Below are 26,016 nucleotides of genomic sequence, written 5' to 3'. Positions count from 1 at the left end.
GCCATGGGGGAGTGTTAAGTTAAGCCTCCTTTTGTTTTGCATAACACGGTGGTGTAATGGACAACTTTATAGAAAGTCAAAGATCCCATCTATAGCCTTAGACTGTTGGCCCAAGTGCTGTTAGCAAGCACTTATGAAGGCCTACACGGCACATGAGGGAGTGGTTTGCAGCGGTACTCATTTGAGGCTGAGTCGAGACGGGGGAGGCCCAGGACCCGTTCAGATATTCGTCACCAATCGGTACCATGGATACAGAATCACACCATTGGACGCGCAATTTTATATTTTCTCTACTGGACAGTGACTCAATAAAAAAAAAAAATTACGCAACAGCACAACAAATGCAATAACGATTAAATCCGCATAATTTTAATGGGTACCATATTTCTCGGGCAAATTGCATATCTCCAAAGATATTACGTCCGTGACATCTTACGACATACTGCAGGGTGTGATTGCCCGAATTATCTTGACCAAAAGTGTGCCTTGTAAAATTGCAAACGATCTTCGGAGTAAATGACTTTTTAAGGCTTTTGTTTTCCCCGTGGACTCCTTTCCTGGCCTTCGTAGTGACAAAAAAAGCCTGCCGCATCCGACGGCAAAGACTTGATGGTAATTTCTCATAATTACGTTGCTTCCACACCACGGCTCAATGTTGCGTTTACATCCTTCGGGGAGTGCTTTGAAATTGGGATCCCCCAAGCCTGGTTAGCACAAAAGCAACAACAACGCTAAAAATGTTGCGCTGTCATTTAATTGCAGGATAATTCATATCCACGTACGGCAATCGCAGTCTGTTTACAGGCATGCATTCAAAAAGCAAGCCGATTATTAAGTATTATCTTCAGCTTTACGATGTATGACAAAGATTACTGTTAAATCAACAATCCGACATATGTGTAGTGGGTTCAACTGAGTCGCAGACGTAGACTTGGAGGCAACACATTTATTTAACTCCAACACACGGGGTAACTTCCCCTTAACACAATAACAACCTATGGTGGTGACCACCAGGCTAGCTACACTAGTTACCACGTGACTAGTGTAGTTAGCCACGTGGTGACCACCAGGCTAACTACACCAGTTACCACGTGACTGGTGTAGCTATCCAGGTGGTGACCACCAGGCTACTATACTAGTTACCACGTGACTGGTGTAGCTATCCAGGTGGTGACAACCAGGCTACTATACTAGTTACCACGTGACTGGTGTAGTTAGCCAGATGGTGACCACCAGGCTAGCTACACTAGTTACAACGTAACTACTACTACGGACCGGGACCAACAGCTGGGATCCAGATCCACGTGTTGGAGACTCGTTGAACGGAGAACGTAGACGAAGGTTTCTTCAGAATGAACAACAACGCCGGCCCCCCTGGGGACCCCGCTGATATTCTCTGCAGCGTGGTTGGTTCCGCCTTTGGCCACACCCACCTTCCAGAATCCTCGGGAAGGATCTGGATGCTAACCACGTGACCACCCCTAGCCCCCACTTGGGGCCCCTTTGTAGACTTAACTGGTCACGTGTCCTCCCGGGTCAACCAGAGTGCCATGGCCTCGAGTAACCTCCTCCTACGGCCTGCACTCCCACACTCTGTCCTGTAGGGGCTGGCACTGCACGCCAAGCGTGGTGCTATCTAGTGCTATCACTCAGCGCTCACCGGGCCCCTCTAGGGCCAGTACTATACCTACACCATTGTAGTATCCGCGATGTCGTTACACCGCACACCGTGCTTCTCTCGGGCCGGCACTATACAGTGACATCCCGCGATGTCACTACATATGTATGTGAATGTGTAGGCTTGCATATTCTTGTTTTTTTCGGTAAAGTCACGTAGATAGAAAACAAAAATCGAAATTAAAAGCAAAAAAACCCACAACGTTTCGATCGCAAAAAGACCGCTTGTGTTGCGATCGAAACGTCGTGGGTTTTTTTAATTTTAGTTTTCTATCTATGTGACTTTACCGAAAGAACCAAGAATATGAATTCCTGCAGTCACGAAAGTTTTAAGTCTAAATTTAGGTTTGCAGAGTTTGATCCTGGAAAGGGCTTGTTCGAGTCTCAAGACTTAATTTGCCATGAGGATCATGCATCGAGATATTGGGCCAATTGCGATTTTATTTTTTGCATTTTGTTGCACGTGGGAAGAGACCCCGCAACCTACAATTTGGACAACGACGACAACAACAACCAATGTAGCTCACAGACAAATCACAAATATTTCCGGCGTATCACCATCTGTAGGCCACTTCGCAAACCGACCCAGTTCAGCAGTCTTGCAGCACAAGGACAAACACGATTTCTTCACCAACCAATTCTACACCGAAGCCAATGTGCCGGATTAACGGCGCGTAGCGTAGACGAGCAGGATAATATCTTACAGCCGAGCGGTGTCACGGTAAGATTATTATCTGGGTGTGTATGGTAGTCGGTTGTAATTTTAACATATCCCCCATCTTAGCTGCAGTGAATAATTGCGTGCTTAATAATCATCTCCAGGTCTTTAAATCACCCAGAATGCCCCCTTCCCCCCTCCCCAGATCTCATCAGATCTTGAAAAGCTAAGCAGCGTCAAGCCTGGATAGTGCTTGGATGGGTGACACTGATGTGCAGAGGAGAGGCATTGCCAAAAATACGTTTGCAGTAGGAAGGCGATGTTTGCTGTGTGTGATCCCAAAAATTGTGAGACATTTCAATCTAGATTTGAAGTTTTCGTGACTGCAGGCATCCATACTCTTTGGTTTTTTCGGTAAAGTCACGTAGGTAGAAAATATATTTTTACAGTAATGGGATCTTTTGGCCAATGCCAATTGCATTGTATGATTTGTTTTTGCTATGGGAGAAGAAAACGAGAAAACCCGGAGGAAACCCACGTGGCACAGGGGAGAACGTTCATCCATGCTCCACGCAGAAAGATAACCCGAGTCGGGAATTGTGCTACAGCCCCTTTTTGTGGCTACGAAGCATAAGTGATTCCACTGCGCCAACCTGCCACCCAGTGGCGGGCATGCGAATGCCTGTTCCTCTTCAACGTTTAACATTCCGTGCGTGCGTCGCGTTGCTTTGCATCCGCCAGTGTCCCTGGAGTGGGAGGTGAGCGAGGCGGCGCGTAAGGATCTCCTGGAAGCCCTGAAGCTAAAACACCAGGAGCTGGCTCATCGCCTGGAGGAGCGCACGAGCGAGCTCAAGCGCCTGTGCTTGCGGGAGGCTGTGAGTCACCCCCTCCCCCCCGCAACATTTCCCTCCTCCACTGCCCCCATCTGCTTCCCCTTTCCCCCCCCCCGCAACAGTGCCCCCCCCCCCCCAAATTGCAATGTTCAGCCCATGCCGTTCACGGACTGTGGCGTCACAGGACATGCAAGGGCTGTGTCGGACACCGAACCCGGTGCGCCCGCTCGGCCTGCGTCCCAGCTTGCCCCACTGGGCACGCGGCTAGAAAGCCCCTCGCCTTGCATGTGTGCGTGGCGACTCCCGGCTGCTCCGTTTGGCCTTCGCGCGACTGCTCCCCTACGTTTGTGCGCGGCGTGCCGGGCTCCGGCGACGTAAGAGACACGTGGCCGTGCGGCGCGCCGACTTCCACAGGAGCTGACGGGCACGCTGCCCGTCGAGTACCCCAAGGGGCCCGGGGAGAAGCTTCCCGCGGTGCGACGGCGCGTGGGCACCACGTTCAAGCTGGACGAGAACAAGGTGTTCCCCAAGGTGGAGGTGAGCTCGCCCAGACGCAGTGGCGGCACTGTGGCCCAGGGCAGACTCCTCCTGGACGCTTCGTTACTAAACCACCCTTCCTTCCCCCCCCCCAACCAGTCGATGTTAACTACCTCGCCTGGTGTACAGGAGGCCGTGGGTTCGATCCCGGCCCTGACGCCTGCTGCTGCTGTATATTTGGAGTTTGCGTGTCTCTCTCTCATCATCATCACGGTGGCTAGGAAATGTTAACTACCTCGCCTGGTGTACAGGAGGTCGTGGGTTCGATCCCGGCCCTGACGCCTGCTGCTGTATATTTGGAGTTTGCGTGTCTCTCATCATCATCACGGTGGCTAGGAGATGTTAACTACCTCGCCTGGCATACAGGAGGCCGTGGGTTCGATCCCGGCCCTGACGCCTGCTGCTGTATATTTGGAGTTTGCGTGTCTCTCATCATCATCACGGTGGCTAGGAGATGTTAACTACCTCGCCTGGTGTACAGGAGGCCGTGGGTTCGATCCCGGCCCTGACGCCTGCTGCTGTATATTTGGAGTTTGCGTGTCTCTCATCATCATCACGGTGGCTAGGAGATGTTAACTACCTCGCCTGGTGTACAGGAGGCCGTGGGTTCGATCCCGGCCCTGACGCCTGCTGCTGTATATTTGGAGTTTGCGTGTCTCTCATCATCATCACGGTGGCTAGAAAATGTTAACTACCTTGCCTGGTGTACAGGAGGCCGTGGGTTCGATCCCGGCCCTGACGCCTGCTGCTGTATATTTGGAGTTTGCGTGTCTCTCATCATCATCACGGTGGCTAGGAGATGTTAACTACCTCGCCTGGAATACAGGAGGCCGTGGGTTCGATCCCGGCCCTGACGCCTGCTGCTGTATATTTGGAGTTTGCGTGTCTCTCATCATCATCACGGTGGCTAGGAGATGTTAACTACCTCGCCTGGTGTACAGGAGGCCGTGGGTTCGATCCCGGCCCTGACGCCTGCTGCTGTATATTTGGAGTTTGCGTGTCTCTCATCATCATCACGGTGGCTAGGAGATGTTAACTACCTCGCCTGGTGTACAGGAGGCCGTGGGTTCGATCCCGGCCCTGACGCCTGCTGCTGTATATTTGGAGTTTGCGTGTCTCTCATCATCATCACGGTGGCTAGAAAATGTTAACTACCTCGCCTGGTGTACAGGAGGCCGTGGGTTCGATCCCGGCCCTGACGCCTGCTGCTGTATATTTGGAGTTTGCATGTCTCTCATCATCATCACGGTGGCTAGGAGATGTTAACTACCTCGCCTGGTGTACAGGAGGCCGTGGGTTCGATCCCGGCCCTGACGCCTGCTGCTGCTGTATATTTGGAGTTTGCCTGTTTCAACATCACGGTGGCTAGGAGATGTTAACTACCTTGCCTGGTATGCAGGAGGTAGTGGTTCGGATACCAGCCCTGACGCCTGCTGTATATTTGGAGTTTGCTTGTTTTTCTCCCCGTGGTCGCGATAATTAATTTGTTAATACTATACAAATTTTTTTTATGTTACTAGGTTCCACTGAGCTATATAGCTCTTATTTTTTAGAGGCAACCTGGCTATCACGAATGATAGCTCAACGAAGTGGCTTATCTTGTGGACATTAATTGCAGCCAAATACTCTTAAACGCATGTCGTTTATAAATGGACGGTCCAATGCTCCAGCCGGACCATTAACCATCAACGCTCAATTAAGTCACCCGTCATAAACGAGCCACTGTTCGGCCAGCCTGTGTGAAAGTGGTTTCCGTGATGGCCTGGAAAGGATGGCCTGCGAATGTCATTGGATACTAGGCGTCGCGTTTATTATAGGGCCACATCTTTAAATGGCATCGCACCACGCCGTGCGTAGACTTTTCAAGACGTCAGATCGGATCAAAATCCACCCTTTCAACAGATGGCCTGGGATAGCCGAGAAACATCCATTCGTTGTGGTCTTCTTCAATCGGGTTCCACTCGCCGAATTCAAAGCTCGCCCATGCCAATGTTGCCAATCGGCAATTCTGCGCAGAGGCTAAATATTGACCCCAGCCGTCGTCCCTCAGAGAGAGTGTGGGCCCCACCAAGGGAAACGCGGAAGAGATGAGCGCGATGCCCCCAATGCTCAATTGAGAGGGGAGACACTTTAATTTTGATGTGAACTCAATACGCCACGGCTGTTTAAACAATAATAACAGTGCAGTGCTGGGATGGCGTTTAGGGGCAATAATACATCGTCCTTTGGTACCTGGGCAAATTGGCTTTTGATGGTGTAATGCCTATTGTGCGTGGGGGGGGGCGATCTCCCAGTGATACGGAATGAAACTCACAAGCAGCTTGAGAAGCATCTTATATAAAACGCGTTATTACGACAATGTACAGCCATCAAGTGTCAGAAGTAACGATGCCGTTGTGTATTGCGTAGAGTAATGCCATTATTAGTGATGCTCATTATATTGAAATAGGAGAGGTGGAAAGCGGAGTCAAAGTCGCAAAATGGGAATTGAAATAGGCCCTAACTACAGTGCCAATTTGGACAATTATACAGACGTTGATTGTAATCCATTTGGTCAAACCCACTTCTGGATGAAGGCTTCCTCCGCAGTCAGGGGAAGTTGGTTGACCATACTTCACCATGGCAGGTCAGTGCAGATTGGTGGAAAGGGGTGGGGTGGGGGGGGGAGATGCCCAAGGCCACTGCTATACACCAGGTATGGCACTCACACTCGGGTTGCTTGGTTAAAAGGGCAGTGTGATAACCACTATGCACCGCTGATTTACCCCCGTGTTGCGCACATACATTACCAAATCGCAGTATTTAAGGTAGGCAAGCTTACAATGCTTGGTGGATTCTATTCCTGCGCATGCTCGCAATACATTCAGGAGCTAAATGGCAACAGAGGGGTCTACTAGCCACGACGAGAGAGCTTCAGGGTAGAGAAGTTCGTGTAGTATTCATATTCCTCCGTTGAAGGAGCACATAATACAGTGGTTTACTATGTGGGGTCCATAGTTTGGGTTGCGTGGCCACAATCGTACCACTGCGGCTTGCGCGCCTTTCATTTTCCATTCACGAAGGAGATGTGCGCATCGGCACGTGTTGACCTTCTGACGCGATTGAAGGTCACCACCAGCGGTTGTCTTTCAAGGAATTATTAACAAGGCATTCCGCACGGTGAAACCGTGCCCTCCATTCGTTCCCAGTGACACGGGCGGATGACGCCATGCGATTTGTCAGGTGTTGATTTACCGGAACGAGGACGTCGAATGAGACGCGTTTTCATGAAGACGTCTCAGGACGTCAGGGGGCAACGAAACGGCTGCTGGCTGGCGGGGCTGTGGGCGATCCATTAAATCTGTTATTACACCCGCGACCACGCCGTGACATTCATTTAGATTTCACTCTGGCCCCAGGCTGCAGCCTTTGGAGGCTCGGTGCTCAATAATGTCTCCCTGCAAATGTGGCTTTGGTGGCAGTGATGATGATGATGATGATAAAATAGCAGTGCCGCTCAGCGTTTCTGGTACAGCTGCACGTACAGAAAAGAGGCAAATCAACCCGATTTATTTTGGCATCCGTTAGAAATTTTTGCATCTTATGGGGCACTCAAAATTGTACCTTGGGTGTGAGTATACACATTATATATGTATGATGTTTTATCGCAATTCCAAGCACTTTTTACACCTTAAAAAATCCATGTAACCTGAAAAATGAATGCGGGCTGCAAGCATAGCTAATACCAAGATGGCAACACGTTGACTCTTAATTGTGTTCGAATATATTTCCTTGTTTTCACCGTAGGGCTCCGGCCACATTATCCTCCAATGTCGTGAGAGGGCTGCTCAGCGTACGTCGCAATTGGGCAGCAGTCGTCAATGACAGCTACGCTATATTGACGAGACCTAATAATACCGATTACAAAACTGGGATATATCTGCAGTGTCCTTGTTATCCTTCTGCTGCCGAATAAAATGCAGAGGAGCACACAATGAGCTCCTTAGGACATGGGTCCTAGTACAGACAGGGTCCGTGCCTGTACGATCAACAGTTCACCAGCATTGACTCAAGCAAGCCCGACTGCTGGCGAGACCTTGGATGTCAAAACACACTTGGCTCATCTCCAATCCATGCTGCTGAAATTACGCACTCCCAGAATGCCGTGCAGTTGATGGGATGTGTAAGAACCACTTGTTTTTTTAATGCGGAGAGACGGACGTGGAGTCGTGTGGTCTGCTAATTTAGTTATATATATTCTCCACAACGACGCGAATGATCATCGAGATGTTAGCCCTTTGGATCTGGTGGCTGTAACAGGCTGTGTGCAGGCTATATGCACGAACACTACCGCCATCTTATCATACAAATCGTGCTGGGACTTCTTGCTGTGCATTTTGCTGCGTAATCATGTCATTGTCGTTTGCTTCTGTTCTGAGGCAGTGTTTCCCATGATAGCGGGGAAACCGTTTTGTACAACCATCATCATGGCCAATGTAAACGATGATGCTACGTGACCAACTCCCCATCAACTCCCTTCCTTCTGCCAGATCCCACAACGGTTGCAATCAACACCTCCCGTGACCCTTTCCCTGCCCCCAACCCTGCAAGATCCTCTCGTGGTATCACGGTAGGCCCAGCCTTAGGCCCGGCCTTGTCCTTCCGACTAGCACGGTTTGCTACGTACGGTGCGAAACTCGTCAAACATCCATACCTCTTCTCTCGAGCGGGGCGCTAACGCGGGCGCTGCCGTGTGGTCTGCCAGCAGGAGGAGGACGTGGAGCGGCTGGAGCGAGAGTTCGCCATTCAGCAGAAAATCGTGGAGGCCGCGCACAAGCTCGCGCGGGACCCCAACATCACGAAGAAAGTTCGCAAGAAGCGGAAGGCAGCCTACACGCAGGTACCCGCACGCCGGCAGCCGTACGACGACGGTGGTGGGTGCCATGCAGGGGCCCGGTTACACGTGGCGTCGCACGCACGTAAATGTCTGCCGACTTTCTGGCAGCCGCAGGAACTTGGCGAAGTACTAAACGTGGCTCGCGTAAAAAAAATTAACGTGGGCGTTGTGACACCGTCCAAAGTGAAATATCGATCAACGGGGATATGCCAGGTCTGCGCTTGTCGTTAATTGCGGCCGCCGATTGAGTGCTCAATTTTCGACAACGGACATAAAAACTAAAACTCTTCTCAATCGTCAATAACACTTTGGCCTTCAAAAGAGATCCTATTTATAATGGGGATGGCGTTCCTTCACAGCGAGAGGCCGGTAGAGGTGCAGTTGCTTGTCACCGTTACTTCGTCTCGACATCGTCCCCAAGCCTCCACGGCCGTCACGGGGATTTTTTTAACAGCAGTGGTGAAGCACACACGCGTCACGTATTTTGCGGTTAATGGACCCGCCACATTAATCAGGACGGTCTGCCGCATTCAAATCGCAGGCATCCCGAGTCATCGTCCCCCCCCCCCCCCCGCTGTTCCAGAGTGAGAGGATACGGTGTATCTCAAGTCGAAATAATTAGGTGATAAGTATAACCCGTAAAAACAAAGTTTTTCACTATAAATCCTTTATATGCGTGGCGGCTAGAGTCCTCTCGTCCTCTGGCTTGAGATGGCTGCCACCTATGGGTCAGATGATTGCATGGCACCATTAAGCAATTGGTAATTAAATATAATATTTGTCCTAAAAAGTGTAAAATTTTGGAAAAATGTTTTCACAAACATTAATTGTCACGCACAACGAGTCTGTGTGGAAAATGTCAGCTCGATTGGATCACGGGAAGTGGGTTAAAAAACGACTGAAAGATTTGCACGGTCCTAAGCAAGCAAGCGAACTTAATATAAAGGATTTAAAAATAGTGGGCGTCGTTAAGATTGCTCACTCCTCCATCCGTTGGTATCGACGCGCACGCACACAGGACGCGCGTCGCCTGCAGGCCATCGAAGACGCCATCAACGAGCTGCGGCTGCGCGTTGGCAAGAAGCCAACGGAGCGCACATCGGTCATCATCACAGGTATGGTGGGAAGAGGGGGGCGGGGGGGTGGCTGGCCAAGGGGGAGGCCGTCTCACTGGCACTGGGGCGTCCGTGCGTGCAGAGCTTAGCCGCGTCTCACCGCTGGATGTAGTGGCACTACTGCCATGCACCATCAAATGTTGCCTTCAACAATTGGGGGGGGGGGGGGGGAAGGGTGCACATTCTAAATATGGAGAGCCCAAGATAGGATTGCCAAAGATTCACAACGAGTCTCTTCCCGGGTTTGATAGATCGGGTTTGTCCAACGTTGTACAAATTCGGTTTACTTTTTAACATTCCCCCAAGCTTGCTGAGAAGCCAAATCAACTGGCAAATTTGCGTATGGCATGACAACTTTGTCTGGTGGGGTGGTGGAGGGTTTTATTTAAAACTGTACTTCACACCTACCTCGACTATCGAACCCAAAAATAAACTGATTATGAATCATATAGCTCAGGAAACGGCACGGGGAAGCCCCTAGGCTCGGTGGCAGTGCCACTGTGCCTTCTGTTTAAGTGGTGCAAGGTTTGCCTGAATATTCACCAAAAGCATGGAAATATGCCAAATAAATTGAGTCGACTATGATGGGCGCTGTTCAAATTCTTCTCGGAGGGGCTGCCGAAAGTATGACCTGCGCACATTAGGAATGTTTTGACATCGCTAACATTAATTCTAGATTTGAAGCTTTCGTGACTGCAATGATTCATATTCTTAGGTTTTTTATGTAAAGTCACGTAGGTAAAAAATTTAAATTAATAAAAGTAAAATAAAATAAAAATCACGACGTTTCGGAGGCAACACAAGCTTCCGTCTTCAGGTGGAACCGTCACAGCCACGACAGCTGTATCAAGTAAATGAGAGATTACAAGAGCTACCACTCCGTATATATAATGGTTGAAGAGGGGAAGGGCCAAGTACGGCACACTTTTTATTAATATGGTAAGGTGAGGCTTAAGACTAAGAATAGACTGCATAACAAAAGACTGAGCCTTTGTTATGGAGAGGTGCGGTTTGGGACTACGCCTAGCCTACATAACAAAAGTGTGAAAAAAGAAAAAACTAAACCTGGTAAAACAAAACTGGCTGTCGATCAATAACCTGTAATAGTTGTCTGTCAAATAACATACTTCACCGAGTGCTTTTATACCTTCCCTTGGCAGACGACAGCATCCTGATGGACGACGGCTCGCAATCGGACGGAGTGATTTTGGACGACGGTAAGCGTTATGAACGGAGCATTTCCCCCGAAAGAATACATCTTTGATGAGCGTTTGAATCCGACGCATAGATGTTTTTTTTTGCGCTTTGACGTTGCGTATGAACTTTTACACGAGCGACTGCTCACCGACCTCTTTGGCGGCGGGTGGAGAATCGTCACGCGTCTGGCGATTATTTACCCGTGTCTAAAAGCATTTGCACGCTGTCACGGCAGTGCAATGTTGAGCACACGGGACTTGCAATCCAGGTGGCAGTTAAGCAATGGGGCATGTTTGTTAAATCCCCCTGCCAATCCTCGCCTCCCCCCCCACCACAAATTTTGTCCACCCAGCAGTAACAAAAAAACAATGCACCACAGTTAGTCGATCTGGCAGGTCACGCGCGGTGGTGGGCCAAGCATGTACACATGTAGAACTTCTGTCTTTTAAATACTTTAGCCCGTTAGTATTAGTTATACTTTGTAACGTTAGTATAGTAGACTGTATATCACCTATTCGAGTTTTTAAGATTGCTCAATGTTGAATGTATGCACCTTCCGGCCAGAGTAAATTCGGTGTATGTGTAAACTTCATGGCGATTAAAACCGTTTCTGAATCTGATTCTGAAGCTAACCGTGCTAAAGTCGGAGGTGGCTACTCTCCCACCCCTTTCCAAAATACATCTGGCCGGCGCGATAGAGTCGACCCAGACGCATGTGGTGCGAGCATGGCACCGGCGGGGCAACTTTACCTTCGAGCGAGGCCGTCACGTGCGCACGTTGCGCTGACCGTGCGCGTTGGGTGCCCCCCCCCCCAACCCCGTTGCCTTCTCAGACGAGCCGGTGGGAACGCTGTTCTCCTCCACGCACTCGACACCGCAGAAGCACCCGGCCACGTTCACGCCCGTGCTGCCCCGGCGGTCGGAGAGGACCTCGCGACATCCACCCAGCCAGCGCGGGTACCCCCCAACATCCCTGTCCCGGCAACACGACCACCGCCGCCGCCGCCGTGCGGGTCTCCCGTAGTAGAGAATGGCCCACGGAAGAAGCAGAGGGTCACACACAGCTGCAGCCTCGGAGGAGGATTCAATTTTCAAAGATAGAAAAAACTATGATAATTGTTTTTTTTACCCTTTTAGGAGTCATGTTTGCATTGACCACAATACCTGCGGTCGTTATGCAAACAAAAAACACAACTCTGACAATGTATGCACTGTCCTTGAAGTTGATTGGTCCACACCCGAGACAGCTTTTCTTAGAGCCTAGTCCAGGGGTCGGCAACCTGCGGCTCCGGAGCCGCATGCGGCTCTTTTGAACCTTGACCGCGGCTCCGGGGCGGATGCTAGCGAGGGGAGGAGGCGCACTGTGACACCTGCTCTGGCGTTGCCGCTGCTGACAGGTCGCCGCTCCGCTCCACACTGCCCGCCCGGTGACAGGCAATAACGTTGCCGTTGCTTTGTCACATGTTTGGAAGAAGTAAAAACCTTCCTGGGCAGCAAAGAGCTCACCTTTGCTGAGCTGGAACAGCCAGAGTGGCTGGAAAAATTACATTTTATGGTAGACATGACAGCACATCTAAACACGCTAAATACAACCCTTCAGGGGAAAGGAGGCACAGCCCTGCACATGCTGGAGGAGGTTTTGGCATTCGAGCGCAAGTTGACAGTGTTTGTCAAAGATTTACAGAGAAGTACACTGTCTCACTTTCCCTCTTTGAGAGAGTTCAAACAAAGTCATGATACGATAAATTTGGAATATTTCAAGTCTGCAATCACCACAATGCAAAGTTCGTTTGGGAAACGATTCTGTGAGTTCAGAGAGGAAAAAACGACATTATCCTTCCCTGTCACTCCCCTGGCGATCGATCCATCCCTATTGAATATGACTGCATTTGCAGGTGTAAGTCAACCTGATCTTGAGATGGAACTGGCCGATATAGCCGACAAAGATATATGGGTGTCCAAGTTAAAATGCTTGACCGCTACTCTTGAGGATGTTGCCCGTCAGAAGGCCATTCTGGCTCAGAATCATAAATGGAGTGATATTGAAAACCTTCCCAAACAGGACAAACTTGTATTCGAAACATGGAATGCCATCCCCAACACTTGTATAAACATGAAAAAGTATGCATTTGGAGTCCTGTCGATCTTCGGCTCCACATATGTATGTGAGCAGGTCTTCTCCAACATGAACTATATTAAAAACAAACATCGATCACGCCTCACAGATGACAGCTTGCAAGCCTGTGTGAAAATGAAGGTGACGTCTTACAGCCCTGATGTGCAGACACTGTGCACTGAGGTTCAGGAGCAAAAATCCCATTAACCAGGTAATTTAGCTATTAATTTGCAAAAATATATTTTACATTGTTAAGTGAAAAAGTCCTTTTTTTATTCAGATTGACAGCTGACTGCACGATCCTATATATATAGCAATAAGGTAAGAAACAATATATGCAGTGTTATATTTGTTTTAAATGTTGCAATGGTTTTGCGGCTCCCAGTTTATGTTTTCCTTCGGAAACGGGTCCAAGTGGCTCTTTATGTCTTAAAGGTTGCAGACCCCTGGCCTAGTCTCACATGGTGTTAGACCAGATGACGCCAAAAGGCGCACAACTCAAAGACAATGCATCATCAGAGTATGAGAGCTCGGGGTAAGCATTTACACCATTGGAACCTCCTTTTCCTGTAGCAAAATATGATTTAAAAAAAAAACTATTTAAAAAAACCTCACAACGGAACTCAACCAATCGTTAATTGGTTGTTGCATGGAAAGTCCCGTTTAGCCAGTTACTCGGCTACTTTGCAAGGGAGATGGGTATTGGCTCAATAGCCATATCCTCACAAATGTACCGCTAGTTACTTTATTTGGATTCCATAAAGCATCATCATCCCCCCGCCCTACTGCAAAAACGACCCTCCTCAAAACAAGCCTTGAGACTCCGAAAAAAAGCCTTTCTGTGTGGTCACTGGTGACCAGGCTGAGACCATCAATGCTGCTAATCCTGCATAATGCACGGGCATAATGACTTTAAACCCCTCGCCAAACCTCCTACGCATTTCACAAGTAGTACTAATCGCATATCTGCATTTCCCATAAATATGCTAAATTCCTCTTGATATGCAAATTATTTTGTCAAGGCGCCCTTCCCCCCTCCATCCCAGCTTAAATAGTCGCTCCAAGCCTGGGGTGTGTCATTCAGACTCTGTCTTCTCGACAGACCTGTTCTTCACCTGAGGACGGCTGCTTGCGTTGTGGCTGAAACGTCGTGAGAATTATTTTATTATGTTTTATTTTTATTATTTTATTATTTCCATTCTACGCGACTTTACCGAAAGAACCAAGAAGATTAAGGACCTGGTTTTAATCGCAGACAGCTGCCTGGAATCGAGCCCAGGTTCTCAACTGTGCTAGCTCAGTCTTCCAGTAGCCCACCTCCTGACTTTTATTTTTATCACGATTTCATCAACATTCTCGGCATCACCATTGACACGATCGTGATCAGAATTAACCCTTAAGGTCATTATCATCGACTTCATTATGATTGGTCAACGATTTTATCGTCATTGGTGTCACATTCAAAATTTACAAGCATCATCAGTGTATCCCAAACCACCATAAACATCAGCTTCTTCAGCTTTTTCATAAACAACACCACAGACTTAAGTCATCCGTGACTTAAATAGCATTACCTTCCTCACCATTGATATGGGCATCATCATGAACACCACCGGTATTGCCATTGATATCAACTTCATCATTATTAGCATCACCATCATATTTACCATCCTCATAGTTAACATCATCATCTGCATCATCCATCACTCTTACAAAGAGTACTGCCCAGCAGGTCACGGTTTTAGCATGGCCACTCATGCATGTGGGTCATCGATCATGAAGCAGTTTCAGCAATACCAGAATCAATAAGTAATTTGGTCGAGTTGTTGAATGGGCACCACGGTGGCCAGGAGATGTTAACTACCTCGCCTGGTATGCAGGAGGTCGTGGGTTCGATCCCGCCACCTGCTCTATATTTGGAGTCTGCGCGTCTCTCTCCTATGGTCGCTTGGATTTTGACGGGTCCTTCGGTTTATCCCCTCCACGTTTAGAATCAACGTGCGTTTAGACTATTTGGCAACTGCTATAGATTTCCACACAATAAGCCACTTCGTTGAGCTATCGTTTGTGGCCAGGTGGCTTCTGAAAGAAAAAAAAGTTATATAGATCGGTGGGTCTTACCTGGTAAACTAGAAATAGTTTAGTTTTGAATGGGACGCAAATGGCTTTAACCATTCACATGGTTTGAAATTTACTTTTGCTACTGGAAAGCATCTCGGGTTGAAAACGGGTACTAGTGCACTGTGCAGTTTACTCGTACAAGCTGGGTAGAATTGATAGATCAGGGTATTGTTTCTGAGTGTCAAAAAACTCCAAAGCCAGCACCGTTTAATTCTTAGTTTACCCTCTCTGCCATATTTAAAAACAAAACTCGAATTTGTCAAGAATAGTGTGGCCTTGTAGAGAAAGAATATACAAAAGGTGACATTCCAAGCAGTGGCCGTTCGTCATACAAAGGGCCATTTCTCGAAACGACACACACGGGGTGCTGTTGACAAACGTTGAGCATTTTGTTAATCGAATGCATTGGGGCATTTGCGCCGTTCTTGCAGCGCAAGGGTTACACTCGCAAGGAGGCGCCGCGTTTCACAGACGAGTATAGTCGGCAGTGGGGGGGGTAGGGCACGAACCTCTCTTGCACGTGGCTTCCCTCACCTTCTGCGCACCTATGCGCTCTCCCACCAGGCCCCCTGCAAGCGTAGCCCAATTATTGACTCTCCTGCCACCTGGCAAATAACCCCTTTTGCCATAACCCTTATCGCGAGCGTAAATCGTAACCTTCCAGCGTCGAAGACTTGCAGCTTTGTCACGGCACCCAGCTCGCCACTGCATCGCACCTCCGTGGTCCCCCACCATTTCTGGACTGGCTCAGCCCTTTATATACGCGAGCAAACAGCCTCCTGCCGCCGTTTTGCCATTGGCTCATCGGCCTCATTATTAGGGGCAGGTCACCTGTTTCAACACCGCCCCCCCACGTGGCTTAATCAGCCCTGATCACACCTCTGACAACAGGTGGCTGGCAATTGTATCAGTGGCATACTTCTCTCTCCCAACCAGTTCTACCACCCTTGGTCAAACACGGTAGATACCTTTCGATTTCAAGCTTTCGTGACTGCAGGGATTCATCTTCTTGGTTCTTTCGGTAAATATGATAAAATAATTCTCACTAGTGAGAATTATTTTATTATGTTTTATTAAATTTTATTATTTTGTTATTTCCCTTCTGCGTGACTTTAAAATAATAAAAATAAAACATAATAAAATAATTCTCACTCGTGAGAAATATTTTATTATGTTTTATTTATTTTTATTATTTTATTACTTCCCTTCTACGTGACTTTACCGAAAGAACCAAGAAGACGGTATATACCGCTTAGGCCTGTATCGAGGGGAGTGTTCATTTGTCTTTTGTGACAGTGGTTTTCCCAGTCGTTGGGGGTGTACAGGTTGAGATCAGGAAACCGTACTCTTTGGTTTTTTTGGTAAAGTCACGTAGGTCAAAAAAAAAAAAGGAAAATAAATTAAATCACGACGTTTCAGAGGCAACACAAGTGAGATACAGTCATTTTTTTCACTTGATACAGTCATTTTGCTGTGACGGTTCCACCTGAAGATGGACGCTTGTTTTGCCTCCGAAACGTCGTGATTTAATTGATTTTCCTTTTTTTTTACCTACGTGACTTTACCGAAAAAAACAAATAGTATGGACCCTTGCAGTCACGAAAACTTCAAATCTAGATTCAGAAAACCATTTTTCCCCTCGTTTACCCGGGAGAGCCTCGCCGAGTCTCAAGACTCTTCATTCAGGAGGGTCCTGCCAAGTTCACGCGGTAGGTGGGGGAGCGATGTTGCACTGCGAAATTCCCAAATCGAGTAACTTGCAGGTAATTTATTTCAGCATTGGAATGTTTTGACCTAAACCAGTTACAATGTGCAGGGGGGGCGGGGGGCGGGGGTATGGGAGGAAACTGGAAAACCTGGAGTAATCCCATGCAGAACCCGGAGTAATCACATACAGAACAGGGGGAGAGACAACGTACAAACGGCACGCAGAAAGGCATCCGAGTTTGTAAATTGAACCCGGCAACTTCTTTCCGCGAGGCACGAGCGTTACGCGATCCACAAATACGAAGGGGACGTCACGGCGATACCACTCCAATGCACCTCCTGACGCGGCTGACGCGGCTTGAACCACCCGAATGTGAAATTGTAGTTGTTTGCTCTGCATCGACATCAGCCGCCATACGAAAGAGGAAGAAGACGACGATGAGTGTTACCACCGCTGCTGGCTTTATCACGGGCGGCTGAACCCCGGATGTTTTTTTTTGCGCTACTGCTGCTGCTGCTGCTTGGTGGTGGCGGCGGTGATGCTGGGTGAGCGCTCCGGCACGGCGGCGTTTGCTCCCCGAGCCGCCGGGCGACCGCTCGCGCCCTCGCGATGATCCCCGGCTTGACAGCGCGCGACGCTCTCCGCCTGTGTGCGCCGCAGATCCCAGCGCTACCTGCAGACGGGGACCACCGGCGCCCAGTCCCCCTCCTCCACCTCCACCTGCTCACCGCAATACAGCCCGCAGATCCGGTACGGCAACCCCCGCGGTCGATCGTCGTCACCGCCATCGTCATCACCACCGTCATCGTCATCATCATCATCAGCGGCCTCGTCAGTCATGAACTATCCACTGCTGGATGAAGGCCTCCTTCCCCAAGTCGCCTCCATTTGTCATCCAGCGCCTGGCTCATGGCTGGTTTCATCGCTCCGTCTCCCCAGCGGATGCCCTCTTGAATGCATTCCATCCCTTGGCTGCCACTGTTGTTAGCCTTGATCACGCCCATCAACCCTTCGAGTGACGTGTTCTGACCGAGCCCGCTCACTCTTCTCAACGTTGTAGTTAGGATGCTGCTGTCATTTACCTGAATCAGAATCAGAATTTTGATTTAAAGCTTTCGTGACTGCAGGGATTCATATTCTTGGTTATTTCGGTAAAGTCGCGTAGGTAAAAAAAAAAGGAAAATACACCTGATGATGATTGCTTGTGTTGCAGTTGAAACGTCGTGAGAATTGTATTGTTTTATATTTTTTTTTTGTTTCCCTTCTACGTGACTTTACCGAAAGAACCAAGAATCAGAATCTTTACTTATCCTGAAAGAATCCGACGATATTTTCTTTAATCAAATGAAATGTGTTCCTCATTTCGTCTCTCAATGTCGTTTCTGGTCGTGGGCCTTTGCCTTTCTATCGGCTTCATCCTCACACTCTTTAGAAAATACAATGAAGTCAGTGATTGAAAATTCGATTTTACATCAGCGTCGATTCAACCCCCTCACCCCCCAATGCAAATGTTTGTAGGCCAACGTAAAACAAGAATTTTACGACAAATCATCATTAAATTGACACAGCAGATTATACCAACACTCATCTCATCAGCGATTGGTTCACTCTCCCTGGTGGATACATATCCAACGGCAGTGGCATTGAGCAAGCTGTTGGCGATGGTACCGCTGGCGAGATATTAACTACCTCGCCTCGTATGCAGGAGGTCGTGGGTTCGATTCCTACGCCTATATATTTAGAGTTTTTGCGTGTGACTCTCCCCGTGGTCGCGTGAATGATTCTCTGGGTCCGTTTTTTCCCCTGCACATTTAGAATCAACATCACGCGTTTCGAGTTTTCGGATGCTATAAATTTCCATGTGACGATAAGCCACTTCGTTTAGCTAATCATTTGCGATAGCTTCTAAAAAAAGAGCTACATAGATCGGTGGGGCCTTACCTGGTAAAATAAAAAGTGTATACAGATACTCCCCGAGTTACGATGGTCCGACTTACGATATTTCGATCTTACGGTGGCGATACGACAAAATTGTAAAATATTTTTAATTTCGCATGGCAGGCAAACGCAGCAGCATACGAGGTACGATACTGTACGTACGATACAGCATGTTAAAAGTTTTTATAGCAGATAGGATTGTTTCCTGAAAAAACGTTCTACTAAATTGCAGTTCATATAAGTATGCTAAGAATTTACTTTTTTTTACTTTACATTTTACTGTGAAATACAGTATTGTAATGAATACATACAGTATATAGTTTATACAGTACGGTCCTGTAAATTGCTCTGTTTTGCTAAATTATCACCGTTCTTTAAGACTCCTGGGTAGGCGAGGCCATCTTCGACTTACGATATTTTGACTTACGATGGGGCCGTCGTAACGCATCTCCATCGTGAGTAGAGGACTACCCATAGTTTATCTTCTTGGTTCTTTCGGTAAAGTCACGCAGTAGGGAAGTAATAAAATAATAAAAATTAAACATAATAAAACAATTCTCACGACGTTTCGGCCACAACGCAACGTCGTGAGAATTGTTTTATTATGTTTTATTTTTATTATTTTATTACTTCCCTACTGCGTGACTTCACCGAAAGAACCAAGAAGATGAATCCCTGCAGTCACGAAAGCTTTAAATCGAAATTTACCCGTAGTTTGTTGCGGGGGGTCTGCGCCCCTAACACACCTCCGTCCTCGTCATTCCCCACCGCCAGTTCGTTGGAGTCGACTCCGGCGCGCGCGGCGCTCCCCTCCCCGCGGCAGCCGCTTCAGCGGAGCAGCAGCCTCGAGTCGGTGTCATCTCGCTCGGCCGCCACCGTCTCCGCCACGGCCGCCGCGGCGGCCTGCACTCCCGGCGTGTCGCGCAGGGTGGCGGCTCCGTCAGCCGCGCGCCTCGCGTCCTCCGCTCAGCTCGCCGGCGTCGGCGGCCTGCAGAGCAGCAGCAGCTCGGAGCACATCGACGACGGCTCGTCGTCCTACACCAGCCAGTCGAGCGCCGAGCTGCCCGGCGGGCCGGCGGGCCGCCGCGAGGGCGACGGGGAGCGGCGGCGACGCTGGCGGCAGAGACCGGATGAGACGGCGGGGGGCTCCGGGGCCGCGTGCGTGGGCGACGGCGGCGGCGGTGGGAGCCTGGGAGGAGCCGGCAGTGCCGCGGGCAGCATGCCCAACCTGGCGTCGGCGAACAACAACAACAACGGAGTTCACCGACGTCACCAGCCCTCGCACCTGCCCGAGCCGGGGTATGACCTTATCTCTTTTCACGACGACGACAATTACGTTTATTACATCTTAAGGTCATTTGTCTCTGGCCGCCTTCTTGTGCAAAGAACAAAAATAGAACTAGCGGCTTTGCGCAGTTGGCACGGGAACGTGTTGTATGTGCACGCATGCTGAACTTTTTCCGCACCATACGTAGCCAACCACGCTGATCGGAGGTGCGTGGGCAAGGACAACAAACTGCTTACTGTTGTTGTACACCAACAACAACAACAAGCAGTTCTAGAGAAATTATATTTCAATCGAGATTTAAACGAGGGCCCCCCCCCCACCTCCGTACGATTTCCATCCTCTTCGTGGCTCAGCACTGGGCCCCTACGCCCCATGGGGGAGGGGTGGGAAATTACAAAAGCGTTACTAAAAAAACGATCTTGCGTGCTGGTCTACGTGCTATGATGAAGGGACATTGCCCTAAATCTCACCGATTATATTTTCTTTTTTAAGTCCCCAGTGTTGTTGTAGAGTGTGAGATTCGTGTTATTATGTTTTGTTATCTTTCTCCTGATCTCTCCCACCCCCATATTCAGCTTTCACATTCTCGCTCGCCGTCCCCACTTGGATGAGGCAGAGAGCCCAAATCCCCCCTCCCCCCCCGGTGCTTTGTACTGGGCTGACGTAGCGAGATGCTCGTGGGTGCGGTCCAGACCCTGACGCCCGCTGTATATTTGGAGTTCGCGTGTCTCTCTCTCTCTCTCTCTCCCCCCGTGGTCGCGTGGATTTTTCTCCGGGTCCTCCGGTTATTTCCCTCCACGTTTAGAATCAACATCGCGCGTTTCAAGTGTTTGGCTGCTGCTATAAATGTCCATGCGATGATGATAAGTCACTTTAGCTCAGTGGGCCTTACATTTATTTTTTAATAGTTTAATGGTTTAGTTGGGTCAGAGAAAATGATCTGAAAAGTTGTTCTTTGAAAACGCAGAATTCATCACCTTTGTTATTGCTAATCGCTTACGACAGAAGCGAGCGGATACCACGTTTCCTTCATGTATCAGTCTCTCCACGTGACAAGAAAAACACGCGACCCATCGGCCACACGGCCTTCTGGGAGCGCGTAAATCCAGCAGCGTCGATTCAAGACAAGCACAGGGCAGGGCAACCGTCCAACGCGTCCGCTCACAAAAATTGTCACCTGCCGTTGCCGCCGTCGCCAGGTCCGCGGGCGGCTCCCCCATGCGAGCATTGACGCCGTCGCGCTGCCGGGGCTACGACGCGCTGAGCGAGGGCCGCTACAACGTCCACGCCTTCCGCAACCTGCACCACCAGCTGGACGGCGCGCCCCCACGCGACCCCGATCCGCAGCGAGGTGACGGAGCCGCTGTGAATATTTGTAAAATTCAAAAAACTGCGAGTATGAATCCTTGCAGTCACGAAAGCTTCAAATCTAGAATTGACAGGAGACTCTTGATTATCGGCGTGCGGTTGATCCGATTTGCGGATTGACAGCTCACCTGAGATTTTGATGTAAATTAATAACTCGTGGATTTTTTCCGCTGAAGCCCAAATTAATCATCTAAAAAGCAGTGATGCATTGTTATTCCTGGAGACGTTTATTACAGGTCATGTGCTTAAAGTGAACACACATGTGCTCCGGTTAATCCGAAATGATCGCCTCTACGGTACAGTCTTTGCATATCTTTACAACAGTGGGTGGAGTTTGATTGATGTTGATTTGCATGGCTCTGCTGTCCACTGAGTGGGCAGTCTTCTTCATTAACAAACTACATTTTCTTAACTTAAACATAGTTTATACCTATATCAGTGGTTTTTGGCATAGAGTTCCGCGGAAAAATCATCTTTTTGGATTATCCGCGATTTTAAATGATCCGCGGTCATCGTCCTCGTCATTAGCGCGGAAAATAGAGAGTCTACTGTACTTTTTTCGCACCGGACGTAGCCAACCCTGCTTATCGGAGACGCATTGGACTCAAAAAGTCAAGCCAATATGATTTCCCTGCTTCATTGAGGTATTGGTGCTAATCTCCCATTTGCAGCCCTGAGCCAGTGGTGGAAATTCCACATTCCTATGGCAGGGGGAGAAAGTCTCCCCATAGGACAACTACTATTAACTTCCCCATAAAGTGGTACTCATTTGAGCAACCTCAGAAGAGCATTGACCAGGGTCAAGTTCAAAATCTGAATTTGAACTCGCAACCTCACGATGGCGAGCCGCTAACCCTGCTGGTGAGCCACTGTATGTGTGTTGAACTTCTTTCGCACCGTACGTAGCCAACCGTGCTAACCGGAGGTGCGGGGGTGAAGCACAGCAAACTAAACACAGAAAGCAGTTCTAAAGAAATTAGTTTTTAATCTACATGATTTACAAGTGCACAGCTCCAATGCAGTGGCGGCTCCTGCAAAATCTCTCAGGGGGGGCAAATGTCTGGATGATTGATAAGGATAAGGTCCACCCATGCAATGAATAAATTAACAGCTTAAGCATGTAAAGGCAACTTCACTTCTTTAATATTAATGAAAAATAAAGTGACTCTTACAATACATCTTCTTAGGTTTTTTCTGTAAAGTCACGTAGAAACTAAAATAAAATAAAAACAAAAATCACGACGTTTCGGAGGCAACACAAGTCTCCGTCATCAGGTGGGACCGTCACAGCCAGATTAGCTGTATCAAGTGATGACGGAGACTTGTGTTGCCTCCGAAACGTCGTGATTTTTGTTTTTATTTTATTTTACTTTCTACGTGACTTTACCGAAAAAAACCTAAGAAGATGATTCCTTGCAGTCACGAAAGCTTCAAATCTAGAATCTTACAATACATCTTGTTTGTTTATATACTCACTATTAAAACAAACCACTCAAGTTTTTTTTATTAAAGATTCCACTAGGTGGCGATAAATTATATTGTTGGATGAAACGTGCTTACGTATGATGACGTTAGCATGTATGATGACGTAAGCACGTTAGTGCATGCCCTCCCGGAAGCCATAGAGAATGCATTGCAGCGCCCCCGTTCGAAAAAAAACATCTTTGAATGTAAGTCTATGGGGCCACTCGGGGCGATTTTCAGCCGTAGTGAAATCGCCCAAAAAGAGGCGGTACTCTACAGAACGTGACATGACGCTGATTGGACTATATCCAGAGGCTGACAGTGACGGCTAGCGTGACTCTGTGGTTGAATGACATTCGTGGTGCGTCGCCCAATCGCCCTAATGAAGAAACCGCCCCTGCTCCAATGGCTTCCTGATATCGAAAGGAAGAGCGTTCCATACGGCTGCAGACGCGCATCTGAATGTGCGCCATGCGGTGACCGTCTTTGTTCGATGGCCAGCCAAAAGCTGCTGTTGCTGCTGCGAGGATGACCGGAATTCGCGTGATGGTTTACGCTCCAAAGAGGATCCTTACAAAGATAATTATCCTTGCTTGCTTAAAAAGTCCTGACAGTTCACCATCATTGGTTCAAGCAAACCTGATTAGACACTGAATGTCGATACCAGTCCAGAAACGCCTGACATTGAACCGCTTTCTGCTTAATAGCTGCACTCCCAGAAGGTCGTGCATTCGACAGGTTGTGTAAATGATACCTTTATATTGTTAACGCGAAGAGACAAATATGAGAAAGAGTGCCGTTCTTTACGTCGTCGTGACATCACGGCTGTCGCTCACCTGCCCAGGCATGGAGTCGCTGGGCTGTTACCGTGGCAACTACGACTCGGCGGCTGACCTGGCGACGATGGGGGGAGGGGGGCGGCACTTCGTGCCGTTCTTCTCGCCCGTCACCACGCTCGCCATGACACAGCGGTCTCTTTCGCCGGCGCCCGGCTCTCCGTACCAGCTGCACCCCCAGCATCCACATCATCATCATCAGCAGCAGCATCAGCAGCAGCCACTGCAGCAGCATCAGCAGCGACGACACATGCTGCAGCATCAGCAGTACTCGTTGCCAATGGACCGCCGCGAACCGCACCGCCAGTACGTCTCCTCGGAGCTGCACAGGTGGTACGTGGCGTGCCCGTCCCTCTTGCTCCTCTGCCACCACCGGCGGCGGTGGTAATTTTCTTGCGTTTTAATCATCGCTTATATTCCCCCATCGCCGCCGGTCCCGATTTCATCACGATTGTGCGATGACAGTGCGCTATGCAACGTGCGATCGGTGCCGTGAGGTCGAAGGCATCCATCGGCATCTCTCACCGCGGGCGCCGCAAAGCCCCCCTTGCGTGTTGGGAGTACGAATGGCCCGCGGGAACGAATGTCGCGGAGCTAGCTCTGAAAATCCCTTGGAGCGAGCCGGCGCACGCACGGAGTAGAGGGCAGCACTTTCCCCCCACCCACTCTGCCGTGCAAGTGCAATGCTCGTCGCGTGGCGATCAAACCGATATGTTTACATCTCGGAAGGCTGGAATTTCGATGCCGTGTTTTTGATTGGCCGGGCTGAAAATCGCCAAACCACTTGGAGAACTCGGCTTAATCGCGGGCGTCCGACTGGCTTTAATCGAACCCGCCGATCCCAGCGGTGCCAACCATCTTAGTGGCTCCAAACCCGCTGTAGACTCGCCCACCCCGCTGCGTCGTTTGACTCTGCACCCCCCCCCCTCCTCTAGGTACGTCAAGAAGCGTGGCGTCGACTTCCCCGCGTTCAGCGACGGCGCTGAGCGCATGTTCGCGACGTCGAGCAACGATCAGCTGTACGTGGAACGCGTCGCCTGCTGCTCCTCCTCCTGCTCCTCGTCGTCGTCGCCCGCCCCCCCCGGTGCCGCCGCCCCCCCCGGCTGCCCCTCCCCGCAGCCGCGGCAGCCCCGCATCACGTCGGCCCCGCCGTACGGCTCTCCCGGCCACTACGGCGCCACCTACGACACCGCGCCGCGGCACGGACGAACATCGGGCGGCTGGGCCGGACGCGCGCCGTGCCCCGTCTCCGCCGGTAAGTTCTGCGCCGTCGCGCCCACGCGCGCGCCAGCAGCGCGCTGATGATTACAACAGTAATAAAAATGGTATTATCTGCAGGAACTGCGAATGATTTTCCCGCTATTTTTCGAAAAAAAATGCAGTGTTCACGAATGACACCGGGTTCAGCCAACAACGGCGAATTCTGAAAGAGCGTTTCTCCGTGTGGTCCGCCGCAGCAACCTTGCCGCTCATCCCCAAGCGAGGCCCCGCGCCCGGCTCCTCCATGGGGCCCTCCCACCACTCCCCGCCGGGCCACCACCCCGCGATGTACACGCACCGGCACTCCATCCCCAATACGCCGCGACGGTGAGCCCCGCGCCCCGCCCCCATCCCCCACCCCGACCCCATCCCCCACCCCCCACCCCACCCCCCACCCCGACCCCCACCCCCCACCCCGCCCCCATTCCCCACCCCCCACCCCGCCCCCATCCCCCACCCCCCACCCCGACCCCCACCCCGACCCCCACCAGCGACCTGTCAACTGTTTTTTTTTTAATGGACCTAGATATTGAATGCGTCTCCAAAGCAAGCGATGGCATCTGCCCCACCAAACTTGATGCCACGGTGGCGAGCTGTTACCTCCCTCGCCTGGTATGCAGGAGGTCGTGGGTTCGATCCTGACCCTGATGCCTGCATTATATTTGGAGTCTGTGTGTCTCACTCCCCTCCAGTTTTTCCCTCCACGTTTAGAATCAACGGGCATTTAGAGTATTTCGCTGCTATAAATTTACACATGAAGATAAGCCGCTTTGTTGAGCTGTCATTTGTGGCCAGGTCACTTCTGCAAAAAGAGCTACATAGCTCAGTGGGCCTTACCTGGTAAAAATAAAAAAAATTGTTTTAGTTTTACCTCCCTCCCCATCCCCCGCCCCACTCCCAAAGTTACTGGGGAGGGCGTCCAGACCACCCATCACGACGACTCAAACTGCACGGAAGTTGTCGGCCAGTGAATTGGGCCAGGGTGGTGTAGCGATTGGCACACTGATCTCCGAACCCTATTGGG

At 49.8% G+C, this 26,016-nt stretch overlaps 1 protein-coding gene across 2 annotated transcripts in view; it reads left to right on the top strand.

The window, feature by feature from the left end:
• LOC144732882 (uncharacterized) overlaps positions 1–26,016 on the top strand; it is a 295,786-nt gene that overhangs the window by 258,730 nt on the left and 11,040 nt on the right. Inside the window, exons 15-26 of one of the 2 annotated variants that reach the window (XM_078614545.1) lie at positions 3,077–3,210; positions 3,583–3,705; positions 8,453–8,584; positions 9,600–9,696; positions 10,857–10,913; positions 11,727–11,850; positions 17,499–17,588; positions 19,551–20,075; positions 21,264–21,415; positions 23,741–24,065; positions 24,668–24,987; positions 25,190–25,319. In XM_078614545.1, coding sequence (XP_078470671.1) covers positions 3,077–3,210; positions 3,583–3,705; positions 8,453–8,584; positions 9,600–9,696; positions 10,857–10,913; positions 11,727–11,850; positions 17,499–17,588; positions 19,551–20,075; positions 21,264–21,415; positions 23,741–24,065; positions 24,668–24,987; positions 25,190–25,319 — 2,209 coding nt within the window. Of the gene's footprint in view, positions 1–3,076; positions 3,211–3,582; positions 3,706–8,449; positions 8,585–9,599; positions 9,697–10,856; positions 10,914–11,726; positions 11,851–17,498; positions 17,589–19,550; positions 20,076–21,263; positions 21,416–23,740; positions 24,066–24,667; positions 24,988–25,189; positions 25,320–26,016 lie in introns of both variants that reach the window. The other variant, XM_078614544.1, reaches the window with a different exon arrangement.

This window comes from Lampetra planeri, chromosome 44 (genome assembly GCF_965212315.1).
Source record: "Lampetra planeri chromosome 44, kcLamPlan1.2.h2, whole genome shotgun sequence".
NCBI lineage: Eukaryota > Metazoa > Chordata > Hyperoartia > Petromyzontiformes > Petromyzontidae > Lampetra > Lampetra planeri.
The sequence above is the reverse complement of the archived record's forward strand: the minus strand, read 5'-3'. Positions and strand labels throughout refer to the sequence as shown.